A 13,314-nucleotide genomic window follows, 5' to 3' on the forward strand; every position below is an offset into this window, starting at 1 on the left:
GACCTAGACCCTAACCCACAGACCCTCTCACCCAGACCCACACTTCCAGTCGCACAGAGCCAGACACACACCTGACACACCCACCCTAACAAATCCACACAACCAAACCAACCAGTTTTCCCAAAAACTAGAAAATATGACTTATGCCAATAGTTTAATAGGGTGACAACTTCTAAATAAACCTTAAATTATTAATTTTGTATTGAATTTGTCTTGCTTTTATATAGCATTAAAGTTTATGAGATTAAAATGTTCTGTTGTACTTCAGTAATCACTGGCACAATTTTAACTTAACCCGCACCAGGGGCAAGTTGTGCCACGAGACCATTTTTTTTTTCCCAAAAGCTATATTTCTTAAATAGTTTATTTCAGATCCAAAGTTACTGTTCCCAGGTTTGCACCACATGCTGAAATATATAGACATACGTTGGAGGCATTACTGTCATGGCCTCACTTTAAAGTCACTTTGAGTAAAAACTGGCACAACTCACCCCACTCTCCCCTATGGGCCGTTGTCTGCAGGAAGGTACTCTTGTATAATTTTGACTTTTGATCAGATAATTTTGTCTTTTTATCTCAAAATGATGACTCATCTTCTCATTATTTGGCATTTCGATCCCATAATTTCAACGTTTGATACCATAATTATGACTTACTATCTCATAATTTTAATGGAATTTATTTTCTTTTAGAATTGAGGAAATAAGCTTCCATAGCTTCCATACTATACCGACCCTATGAAAGAAAACTTAAAGTGCAAAGAAGCTCCAAGCTCTCAGTCAATCCGTTTTATTTTGAAGTGCATCCGGAAGTGTTTGAGTAAGCCCCCACTGAATCTAACTTTATTGAAAAAAGAACTGGGTGAAAAGTTGTCATCAGCCTCAGTGACTCTGAGTACAGCAAACGGAAGCTGATCCTTCCCACAGACGGAGAATAAACAGACATGAAAATGGGTTTGAAACAGAGTCATTCTCGCTTTAAACTTCTCCCTGTGAAGAATCCTGAACTCTGGTTCGATTCTTCTTCAAATCACATTTCTGTGGTGTCACGGTCGACGATGTGGGCTCTGACAGCAGCTGTCAACACATCGCCGTGCTCCCGGTGTTTCACCGACCCTTCCGGTAACTTCATGAAGTTGATGTGGAGAAGAAGAGGAGCAGGGCTGAAGATGATGAATCATTCTGCTGTGGGGAAAATCCCAACGAGAGGTAACCGCCAATCTGAGTAAGACTGTAATCAGAGCTTCTCAGACAGTTAATAGCTGCAGTATATAAACAATAATAACCGTAGTTTTTCCTTTAATGCAGTTGCTGTGTGCAGCAATGACACATTAATGATTATAAAAACCTACTTTTCATGCAGTTTGTTGCAGACAGCGTTTCTGACCTTATTTATGTAAGCCTGTTAGACCAGCCATAAATCTTTAAGGTCGTGGTTACAAGCTCTGTCTCAGTTTTAATGTAAACTTTTAACCCTTCTTTATTTCTTCTGGGAATATTTGATATTTTATGGACATATAACATGCAAAAGCTTTGTTGCTTTTCTAGTATTTCCACCAGTGTAGATCACCAGAAAAAAAAATGCAAATGTCTCTTGCATCTGGCTGCTGATTGTGAAAATTAACAAAGTGAGGGGTGTATGATTCCTTTCTGAAATAATCACTGCCTCGTATCAGTAGGGGCTCTGTCCTGAAAACACTCCTCTGACTCTTAACTGCAAACATTGGTCAGCACCTCAGTGTTGTGTGTTTCTAAAGTCAGACTCTGATGCCTAACCCTCCATGTTTTCAACTGAAACCTTGTCCCACATCACGCTCAATATTTACTAAATATCCCTAAAGGCCTACATTTTTCCAGGTGTGTCACATTACAGAGTGTGTTTTTCTCCAATTAATGTTTTATTTAGTCATCTGTGTGCACCTGTAGATGTGTTACGGTACAACAAAGTGTAATATTGTAGGTTAAAGTTAAGATACAACTTCATAAAGCCCTACCTCTCCTATGTGATTCATTCCAGATCTGAGTACCTCTGTTAACACCCTCCAGTATGATTTAAAACCAGGCCCACCAACATCTGAACCTGGCAGACTGATGTTTGATACGCATGCTGTGGTTCGACTCTTCGAGAACAACGGTTGGTGCTTCAGAAGAAGAAATCACAGAGTGATTCTTTTAAAACCAGTCTGCTGATTTGTCCTAAAACCAGCTTTTCTCCTAATCAGGCTTCACAACGCAGCAGGCTGAAGTGATTGTTAAAGTACTAGTGAGGATGACGAACACCAACATGGAGGTCATTTACAGCGACATGGTGACCAAAGTGCAGCAGGTGAGACGGTGGGGGAGGCATGTAAAATGCATTTTCATTTAACATTATTTAAAGGACAGTTTCACTGATTTTTAACCTGCTGCACAGCTGTTGCTCTTCCTGCACCAGCGACATCATTTGTAGTAATTTGTCTAGCTAAGTAGTACATATTATTTCAACTTCTAGTTTCCACCTTCATATTTATCATAGAATATTTGCAAAACTGCACTTCAAATTGACAAAATGTCACCACAAACAATGAGTGCACATTTTGTTATAGGCAAAGAGATGCATGGTGTTAAAGCTGACTTAAATATGCAGTTTAATTTATTTGACCAACAGAGTAGGGCTGTAGAAATGCTGAAGTCTGCCAGAATGCAATGCATCATGGTACATGTAGTCACTGCTCCACAAGCAGGAGAGCTCAGCCTTCACTGTCTCTGTTACAGCACCAGGCAAAGATATAAAAACAGCTATTTACTATTCCTAAAACTGATCAATGGCCCATTATTTTCTTCTTTACATCCCCTAACCATTATGCTTTTTTGCAGAGATAAGGAGGTTTATTTTCTAACTTTTGCATTTGTTGTCTGTTTTTTTGCAGGAGATCATGCTGCAGCGTGTGATGTCTCAGATAGCGGCTGTAAAGAAGGACATGATTATCCTTGAAAAGAGCGAGTTTTCGACTTTACTGGCAGAGAATGAGGTTAGTATTTTTATCAACGTAATCCATAAAATATCCATATTTATTTTTACATTGAATCTTAGCTCTTTGCTGACTATATAGCTGGAATTTACACACAGAGAAATAAACACGCTTTTGACTAAGATAGTTCACAGAACATTTACTTGAATTCATGGAAGGTAGTTCATGCTTCATTGAAATCTCGGTAAAATATAATACGACTTTTAATCAGGATGCACAATGTTATCAGCATTTTTTTGCACTTGCATAGAAAGTATTTTGGTGTAATTTAAAGTCCCCTTGTAAGAATGTGGTCTATACAGAGCTTATTGTCTTAATACTGACTTCATATTTTCAATATTTGAACATTTCTCTCAGAAACTAAAGATCCAGTTACTGCAGCTTAAAGTACAACTGGCTGTAAGTGGATTTGATTGTTTTTTACTCAAATCATTTAGTAATTTTTTTTTATTAAATGTTCATTGAGACACCACTTTCATATTTTTTTTCATCAAATTTAGCAACAATTCTGTAGTGATTTAACTGTGGTTCTGTTTTTGTAGGATGTCCTGAATAAAGTTCGCTCAGACACGATCCTGGACATGAATCTGGAGAAAAGTCGTGTAAAAGAATTGGTAAGAATTAAACTAAGTTATTTCATGGATTAACTGAGCATTACTACTGGATAAAAGACAGATCAAGAAGCGCTCCAGTCAGGGAACCTCATCTTCAGCTCTGCCTCCCCCACCTTCTTGCTAACCTCTCTCTCTCTCTCTCTCTCTCTCTCTCTCTCTCTCTCTCTCTCTCTCTCTCTGTCTCTCTGTCTCTCTCTCTCTCTCTCTCTCTCTCTCTCTCTCTCTCCCCCTCCCTTGCAGTTTCGTGTGTAATGTTGGTGCTAGGGATCATTGTAGTTGTATTTATGAGTAGTGCCAGGGTTGGTAGTATCAGCATTATCACTACCTGGAGCTTGCATGTACGAATCCTGGGTCTGTTGAAGGTGGCAAGCTGTTCAGCCAGTGTGGGCTGTGCGGTAAGGTAGATAAGATGATGATGTCTCCGTGGTGACATGGAGGCGGGTGTGAGCTGGCATGGGGAGGGGTGGCTCTGGAACGCTGGAGGTCAGTGTTCAGCCCTCTGGAGGTGTCATGGCACTAACTAAAGGAAACACCACTGAAGAGGGAGTTCCTGCTTGAAAACCCTGGAGAAGTGTTGGCTTTTTGCTACCTTTTGGTCTGCGTGGTTGACTTGTGGAGGCAAATAGCAATGGAGTAGGGATTTCTTCACTGAGTGCTGATCCTATATGTAGGGCACAAGTATCTTGTGTTTATTAAAAAAAATTGACCTTATGATTAATGTACATATTCAGATTCTGCTTGTGTTTCTCCTCTTAATTAGACATATTTTTTCATTTTCAGAAAGCAGAGCATGAAAGGAAACTTCTAGAAACACGGACTGACATAATGGAAATGGTTAGTACATGTGTAGTAAATCTCCATCATTTCTCTATCTTTCCATGTGTAGAGTCTACTCCACTGTAAGTATGAAATATAATCCCCAAAGGAACTTTAAAGATATCTATTTTGCCATTTTAAAAACTATTGTTTCAGTCTATTTTTAACACTTGTTTCTTTCTGCCTTTTCATTTTTATTTGTTTTTCAGACGGCAGAGCAGGAACGATATTTAACTCAGACCAACATGAAAATAGACACTGAAGTGGCTGGTTTGAAAACCATGTTAGAGTCTCATAAGCTTGATACGATCAAATACCTCGCAGGTAGGACATCAGACTTTCAGACGCCATTGAATTAATAATTCAATGGCATACTGACTCTATAATGATTATATTTATACTATACTGTACTTTTTATGTATCTCTTATCATAGATTATACTGTACTTTCACTGCCCACAATATACAGGTTCATTTCGTATCACACATTCTCTACATGACAATATCCATTATTTGAATATTCTGACTACTACTATACTACATCAGGAATATTATTACAATATTGTTGCAATTTATACAAAATACTGTATATTATATTACTGTTTATTTTATAAAGGTAATCAAACATCACTTATTCAATTCAAATGAATTTGCTAAATTTTAAATAATCATATCAGTTTTATTTTGTTAAATGTATGATTTAAATTAGGTTATTTTGCACCAAAAACTATTTTGTTATTCCATATTTGTAATCTATTCTAGACACAATGTCTGTCACACTGCTACTGGAGTTTGGTCTGAAACCATGACAGCTTCAAAGTGCTTTTTAGTGTTAATCTCTCTTATACATTAAGAAATATGCAGGAGTGCATGTACAAAAAAGAGATTTTCTCGACCAACCGTTCCTTGTTTTGCTTTTGCTTTATCATTTATGCTGCCCGAAGACTAAATTTCTCCTCTGGAATCAAATAAGGATGATCTTTTCGGATCATTTTTTCAAGTTTGCGTTAATTTTACTTTGTTCTAATAGGAGTAAAACATGTTTAAGTAGAAGATAAAATCTGTTGATCTGTTTGTCTCTTACAGGTTCAGTGTTCACCTGTCTAACTGTGGTCCTTGGTTTCTATCGTATTTGGATGTAAGCATCACTACAGCTCTGATTTTATTATAAACTCTGGTAACACTTGAATTTTCATTTCTTTTGCAGTGTTAGTATTTTCTCAGAAGTTAGATAATGGAAGAAAACATTTGATCAAGTTAAAGTTATATTGACTTTAGAAAGCTTTAACCGTTGTGGGCCTTAGGCCGATAAATTTAAGCTGCCTTTCTCTTTGTTTGTTTTATTTTTTCTGTACAGTTGGCAGGTGTACTTATTAAAAGTTTTATGTCCATTTTTATTCCCATGGAAAATAACGGTCATTCTGGAAACTCTCCATTTAGATAATGTACAAACATTTATAAAGGATTTGTGTTTCCAGAAAAATCTGTTTGAAACAGAAGTTTTTAAAAATGTTCTTTGATTATTTTATATGTGCATTTTAAGCTAAATAACTGAAGAGAACATCATGGAAGGTTTATGTTGTGCGACTTTTAAGTACTCAGATATACAGCCTCAGAGATTTTTTTTTTACTGTTGTGTCAATAGAAGTTATTGAGGACAACTGAATAAACTGATTTATCATCCAATACAAACGCTGTGCAAAGTGTCTCTTTATTATGACAGTCTTGTGGGGAATATAATTTTTTAGGAATCCTTAAGTGGAAGTAAAATTACTAATTTCAAAATATACAAAAAAAAAGGACAAGAACCCCAAAGAATGGTTACAGTCATCTGTTAAGTTGTTATTACTCGCCACCTCTGTTATTAAACCAATTAAAAAAATGTTTTGTTTCTGAATGTTACATTGATGTTATCCCATAAAAACATTTGCCCCGAGAATAGTTATATCGATACAGAGGGGACCAACATATGAGAGTTTGCCTATGAAGGTTGGAGAGTTTATTTGGAAGTTTGCCTACAGCACTAGGGCACATTAATATGAAACTAAGACCACCTCCTTTCATAAAAAAATTGGACTATTATTCCACATGCTACATGGAAAGTATAAAAACATGTGATATATATATATTTTTTTTTCAATTTAAATATCTAACAAGGAAGAGCTGGAATAAGAATATTTTCGTCTTGCTAAATGTTCCTTCAGCGAGTTGAAGTATTAGTGAGAACGGCCTGTATTTGCCGACAGTCAATGCTCCAGTTGATGGCGGTAAAGCTCAAAAGCGTTGTTTGCCGTATTACAAATAACTCGAAGAAGAAGAACCCGGAAGTGATTCCCCGTTGAGCCGTGGTTGTTATGTACTCCTCATCGTTGACACGTGTGTATCTGTCAAAGAGACTTTAATCTGTATGGCATTAATTTGTATGCATTGATAAGGAATTTTAATAATAGTTTAGAATGATTCCAGCTAACAAAGAACTCTGGAGTTGAATTAAATCAGCCAGCGGTTTAGCTAACAGGAAACCGTGGCTATCTTAAAGAATACGCAACTGTAGATTTAACATTTTTGTGTCATTTTTTGTTGATATATAGCCCAAAACTTACAAAAAAGTACAATATAATTCCTTATTATAATAGTAGTAGTGGTACCAGATGTGTAAATATATTGACTTGAGTCTTTAATACTGTTTTTCAGTAGTTAAACGAAAGATTAAGGGTTTTCATTTTCTTTTTCCGCTTGTTTCTAGTAGATACACTCATATGTTTTTATTGTTTTTGTTTCAGGCTGCTGTATGTTTCATCTGCTATAATGGCTGATGCGTTCAGTAGCAGCTCGGAGACCGTAATACAGCGTGTGGTCGATGTTACGTTTAAGACCCACACCCCTGTGGAGAAACTTGAAGAGTTGTATCAGATAAAGGAGACTCTTGACTTCATCAGCGAAAGACAGTTCAAAAAGGTGAGGAAAATATTTTAACTTCCAAACATGTAAATAGTGTAATAATAATGATGTTACTTTGTATAGGATGGTATTTAGTTCATATTCTAGTACAGACTCACACAGACAACACAATAAAGAAAGCCCAACGTTGTTATAAAACTATAACAACAAAGTAACTCTCTATCACAACTGGATTTATCCTCCAAATATGGAAATGTGCCCATGTTGTCCCACTGTGTTGAAACGACCTCAGTGACTACTGACCAATTTCCAAACTGTCCCATCTTTGTAATCTTTAGTCAATAATCAACTCAAATCCTTCTTCTCAAGAAATTCTGCATGAAGTCCGGTTGAAGTACCAGTCTGGTGTTAGAGCTAAGCACAGCAATCTATCTGCAGTCACTTTAGCTTTAAATGATATAATATCTGTCGACCAAGAATAATACTGTGCTGCCTTGTTTGTCGAACTAACCAAAGCTTTTTATAATTTTTTTGTGATACATTGTCCTGCAGTGGTCACATGATGTTGAATTTGATGATTTCATGTTTATCCGTCTTATAGACTACAATGTGTAATATTAGAAGATTATAAGTTGGTATACTTACCATTATCAAAAAGGGTTCTACAAGGCTCTGTCTTGAGCCCTTTACTCTTTATATTATATGTATTAAAAAATTGTATCACTATTGTTACACTGTTATGCTGTATTTATGCTGATGACACAGTCTTGTATTGTTTTGCCAACATAGCACAGAAGGCCAGCAAAATTTGTCAGCAAGCATTCTACAACCTGAAAAATGCACTCTTTAAACTGACGTTTAGCCTAAATGCAAACAAAATATAAATATATGCTCCTCTGCAAATGCAGAGATTACACTGACAACAATTTACATGTATCTACTTTGGATGGTCATGAAATAGAAATGCCCCCTAAATACAAATGTCTCAGCATCTGGTTGGATCAAGAGCTTACATTTACAATGCTGCAATGCCGTTTAGCAGATGCCTTTGTCCAAAGCAACATACATCTGGGGCAGTCGTTCATGGTGTGAAGGACCTTGACCAAAGGTCCACACTGGATTCTCAGAACCCCCAGTCGCCTGTAACCAAGTCAGAGATGTAAACCACTGGGCTATCCAGCCATTTAAATCTATTATCAATTCGCTAACCAAAATATTAAGACAAAATAAACTGGATATTTGTATAGAAATAAACACAATTTCCCATTGACTTGCAGAAAGCAGATAATTGGATCTGTCTTTATGTCTGTTTAGATTATAGAGATGTAATTCACAGACATGCTTCTGCTTTCACTTTAAAATCTTTAGACTCGGTTTATCGGTCTTCCCTCAGATTTATCGCAGGTAACAGCTACTCCAGTTATCATAGCATCCTGTATGACAATTTTGAATAGCTTTCGTTAGCTGGATGTAAGAAACACTGGCTTCTATTTATCTACTAAACTCTCACAGGAAATCTGTCTTCTTGCCTAACTTCTTTACTAAACCAGGCATACAGTCAATACCAGACTCGACCGAGTAATTGGCTAGCGCTCAAAGTGCTATGGGTCAATACTAAAATTGGAAATCATCCTTCACCTTCTGTGCTGCACACCTCACAACATACACTAATAGTCAACACAATTATCATCTGGCAGTGTAGAGAGAGTCCGTTGTGAAATTTTTCCATTATAAACAACTAGAGATGCCCTAAGTTATTGGGAACCCATTATAAATTATAAAAAATTAGGATTTGTCAATGAGAAATCATTTTTCTGGTCACCGATCACTAATAATGATCACTTGTTGTTAATCAGGTAGGGCACACATTGATGTGACATGATTGAGAAGTAAATTTGTCTGATGACTTTTCACAGGTTGCTCTCCAGTTTCCTGATGAGCTGCTGGTGGATTCAGTTGCAGTTGCAGCAGAAATCGAGAGGAACAGTAAAGCCACTCCGTATATTTTAGGAGATACATCCTATGGCAGGTAACAACTAGGTTTAATTTTTGATACGAAGTCCAGAATATGACCAGTTTTATCTGTTGCTTCTTCAATTCTCACACTTTCACTCCTGGAAATTTCAGTGTTGGGAGTTTTTTGCACATTCAAACATAGTTGTTGATTCCTCTGAACAGCTGTTGTGTGGATGAGGTCGCCGCAGAGCATGTTGGAGCAGATTGCATTGTTCACTACGGTGGCGCCTGCCTCAGCCCCTCCATGCGGCTGCCACTAATGTACGTGTTTGAGAGGAGAGATTTGGATCTGGAGAAGTGTTCCTCTTCATTTAAAGAACTTTACCCAGATACACAGGGTCACATCATCATCCTCTATGATGTCAACTATGTTCATGCTATGAGTAAGTTACTGTACAGATCCCTACTTCGTTCTCATGAGAAGATAAATTGATAAAATACAGTGCATCCAGAAAGTTTTCAGACCAGAAGTTTTCCAGTCCCGGATTAGTGAACACAAACCTTTTTTTCATATGATAATTTTTAAGACTTTCTGGTTAATATTTTACACAACTGCACAGATTATTTATGCAGGAGTTTGTTTGCAATTTTTAACAATTGTAAAATAAGAAAATCACCCAATATTGCGTGCATAGGACTACTGATTTTTTCTTGTTTGTATTGATTTTACTTGATTTTTACAAGATTCATATCAAAATGTAGTATCATGATGAGTCTCGATTGTACATATGCATTCTGTCAAGGCAGACAGTATTAATATCTCTTCTTTTCCACATTTTAACTCCAGAAAAGTTTAATATTTTCCTCTCTGTACTTAAAACCTTTATTTTTGTGATTCCAGATGATCTTCACTCCCTTCTCTTGCCTGAGTATCCAAACCTGGTCCTGTCAGAGCTGGTGGTGGACGGGGAGCAGTGTTACAGCCATGGCTGGGTTAAAAGACGGCATGATGACAGCAGTGCGTCAGAGAGAGATGACAGTACCGTTATCTGTCAGTTTGGACGGCGGTTGTCGTTAAAGAGTGGCTCAAGCATAAAGGATTACAGCATGTTTTATGTGGGACAGGAGGGACCCATTCTCACTAACTTCATGATGACCTGGAATCGCTGCTCATTTTCTTCTTTTGACCCTAAAACAATGACAGGAAGGAGCGAGTCACTGAGTATAAACCGTGCATTAATGAAAAGATATTATGCCATAGAAAGAGCCAAAGATGCTAACGTGGTTGGCATCCTGGTCGGCACACTTGGTGTGAAAGACTATCTCACCGTCATCCAGCAGCTGAAGGAGACAATCCGCCGAGCAGGAAAGAAAAGCTACATGTTTGCCATGGGGAAACTCAATGTGCCCAAACTGGCCAACTTTCTAGAAATTGACATTTTTGTGTTGATTGCATGTCCTGAGAACTCGCTGCTAGACTCCAGTGAGTTTTATAAACCTGTGGTTACGCCATTTGAGATGGAGGTGGCCTGCAACAAGAACAGAGAGTGGTCAGAGGAATATGTCACTGACTTCAGACACCTTCTGCCAGGTTAGACTGGGATTTATTTAAGTTTATGGTGCAAGACTAGTTGTGCAGGTGTGGGGATATTAGAAGTAGGGTTGTCACAACACTGGAACTTCAAACTTTACTGTCATTCTAGTCTAAAATGAAACAATATTAATACCTTTTTCAGTAACAAAATAGAAGTCCTAGGCACCAAATGTTTGGCAGTTTCTTGTGATAGTTGACAAATATTGCAGGCAAGCATCTGCAAACTTTCTAAATTGCACAAAACATTATTGTATTTGTGCAATTTAGACAGTGCTCAGGGGTTTACCTGCAATATTTAATTCCTCTACTACACACCTGTCTTATGAACCAGAGGTAGTTTTTAAATTCTTTGTTACTTTTTGATACTGTCTATTATATTTAATCTCCAGTGTTTGGCTTTGCCTTCTTTTATCTCTTACATGCTCCAGGTGGGCAGAGTCATGTTCCTTTAGCAGATCAGCAGGATGGCGATGAAGAAACCGATGTTTCTTTAATCACTGGAGCTCTACGCAGCAGCAACCTGATGATCAGCGAGCCTACAGAATCGTCGTTTGGCTCCTCTGTCGTCCTCAGGAATCAGACTCTGACCGTGGCCAACACCAGTTCAGCTGGTACGAGACGCTCAGAGACTCAGTTTCACTCTATTTCCTGGCTTTAAAAAAATGTATTCAACTATATCTCAAACACATGCAGTTATTGTTACACCATGTGCACAGTAACAGTAAAAAGGATTATAAATATCTCAATACCCATTTGTGTTTTTTCAGCCTCTTTTCTGGCAGAGCGAAGCTGGCGGGGTCTGGAGCAGAAGTTGGGGGAGACTCCTGTGGTGAAGGCAGTGAAGGGGAGGAGAGGCATCGCCATCGCGTACGAAGAGGAGGGATCATGATTTAACACTGATACCAAACTGAGTATTTAATAATGTTTATCTGCATTTGCTTCTTTTAAATGTATGCTCCCGGTAATTGCTGTAAGACACGAGTAATGACTGATTTTGTCTCTTAAGCGTACAATGAAACCTGCAATTCTGTTTAAATATTGTAATCTGTCTAAAGATGGATGAAGAAAATAAAAATGACTTTATTTTGATACTTAAATGTTAATTTTGTAAGCCCTTTCACACATACTGGTCACTACAGTGGACAACTATTTATAAGCAGGTTTCTACTACAAGGATGGGTTTAGATCTGTGACTCCCAGACCCCCCTCCCCAGGACCCACACAGAAAAGTGACACATTTTGGTCATAAAATGAAAACAACTTTAATTGTTTGCATGGATAAAATCACAGCAATAGGTGCCTACATACTAAAAGAACTTTGTATAAACTATCCAATCCCATAAGTTTGTTTTCATGACTTTAGTTAATGTGCAAGTCTTATTTTAACAACCTAGGAGCAGAAAGCGTCAAGCTCCTCTCTAAGATCTTTGGTGGTCACTCAAAGGGGGCTCAGGTCTAAGGTTGGGAACCAGTGGTTTAGATGAAATGGTTTCACTATGACCATTTAAGTGGACTTTTGTTAGTCCTAACATGTTCTGCCCCCTATTGTCAGGATGGCTGATGGAAAGCCACAAAAGTTGTGTAACAGGAATATCTTTCAAAACCTGCTATTCAAGAGAACCCTGCTGGTTTTACTGTAAACATTTTTATTCACTACATCTGTATGATATCAGTTTTTTAGACTTGTATAGTGCATTCAGAAAGTATTCATTGCAAATGTATATCTCTTTGAAAAAAGGAGGATCTGTTCATTAAAAAAAAAAAACGTTGTACCTTTATATGGAACCAAACTTTTTTTTTTTTTAAATAATTGAGCAAAAATAGCCGATTGTGTAGAAGAAAATGATCCTGGATTAAGCCTTTTCCTTGCACATGTCCTGCAGTGGCAAACCTAATCATGTTATACCTCGCTGGGACTAATCAATAAGGGAGTACCTGTGACTTTAACCCAGAATTATCCCTTTATCATTGTCTGGACTTAGAAGATACATTTCTGTAAAGTGGAGCTATCCAACCACTGTTTTCAGTTAGGTTTGTCACACATTTTTGACTTTAAAGAATCATAAATTTATGACGCTAAAAAATTGGAAGTCTGGACTTAAAATGCCAAATTTGCCAAGTCTTAAACTCAGGAATTGTATGTTTGGCTTCTTGTAAAAAACTAAGACTGATAGTCTCAAGCATTTTGTTTTATTTCTAAAGATTTTCTAAACATTTTTTTTTCTCAAAAATTAACAGATCTTTTATTTTATCTATCAGGATGGTTTTAATACACTGTTATGTTTTTGATCATGATTTTTTTTTTAAATATGTATATATATGCACATCTGATTTTGACATGGTTGTTACAGACAGGGTCCAATTACCCCACCTGAGATCTTTGGCGCCCCTAGGTGTTCTGAACCCCCAGGCAGGGAACCACTG

General features: G+C 37.4%; 2 protein-coding genes across 3 annotated transcripts; both read left to right on the forward strand.

Annotated features, from left to right (window-relative positions):
* The first annotated feature begins 874 nt into the window (after positions 1 to 874).
* mcur1 (mitochondrial calcium uniporter regulator 1) lies at positions 875 to 6,113 on the forward strand. The gene is made up of 9 exons (XM_041814341.1): positions 875 to 1,208; positions 2,017 to 2,133; positions 2,222 to 2,325; positions 2,909 to 3,010; positions 3,368 to 3,409; positions 3,553 to 3,624; positions 4,405 to 4,458; positions 4,650 to 4,764; positions 5,526 to 6,113. The coding sequence occupies exons 1-9, from the start codon at positions 944 to 946 to the stop codon at positions 5,579 to 5,581; spliced, it is 927 nt and encodes a 308-aa protein (XP_041670275.1). The 5' UTR covers positions 875 to 943; the 3' UTR covers positions 5,582 to 6,113.
* A 646-nt stretch (positions 6,114 to 6,759) lies between these two features.
* Positions 6,760 to 11,981, forward strand: dph2 (diphthamide biosynthesis 2). Of its 2 annotated transcripts, none has more exons than XM_041814311.1 (7): positions 6,760 to 6,815; positions 7,223 to 7,397; positions 9,257 to 9,369; positions 9,519 to 9,739; positions 10,198 to 10,887; positions 11,319 to 11,501; positions 11,658 to 11,981. In XM_041814311.1, exons 2-7 carry the CDS (start codon positions 7,248 to 7,250, stop codon positions 11,777 to 11,779), a joined length of 1,479 nt encoding a protein of 492 aa, XP_041670245.1. In that variant the 5' UTR covers positions 6,760 to 6,815; positions 7,223 to 7,247; the 3' UTR covers positions 11,780 to 11,981. The 2 variants fall into 2 exon arrangements, with proteins under 2 accessions (XP_041670245.1, XP_041670246.1); XM_041814312.1 differs by having other exon boundaries at positions 6,777 to 6,844.
* Positions 11,982 to 13,314: the final 1,333 nt, after the last annotated feature.

The sequence above is a fragment of the Cheilinus undulatus genome, linkage group 19 (assembly GCF_018320785.1).
Source record: "Cheilinus undulatus linkage group 19, ASM1832078v1, whole genome shotgun sequence".
NCBI classification, from domain to species: domain Eukaryota; kingdom Metazoa; phylum Chordata; class Actinopteri; order Labriformes; family Labridae; genus Cheilinus; species Cheilinus undulatus.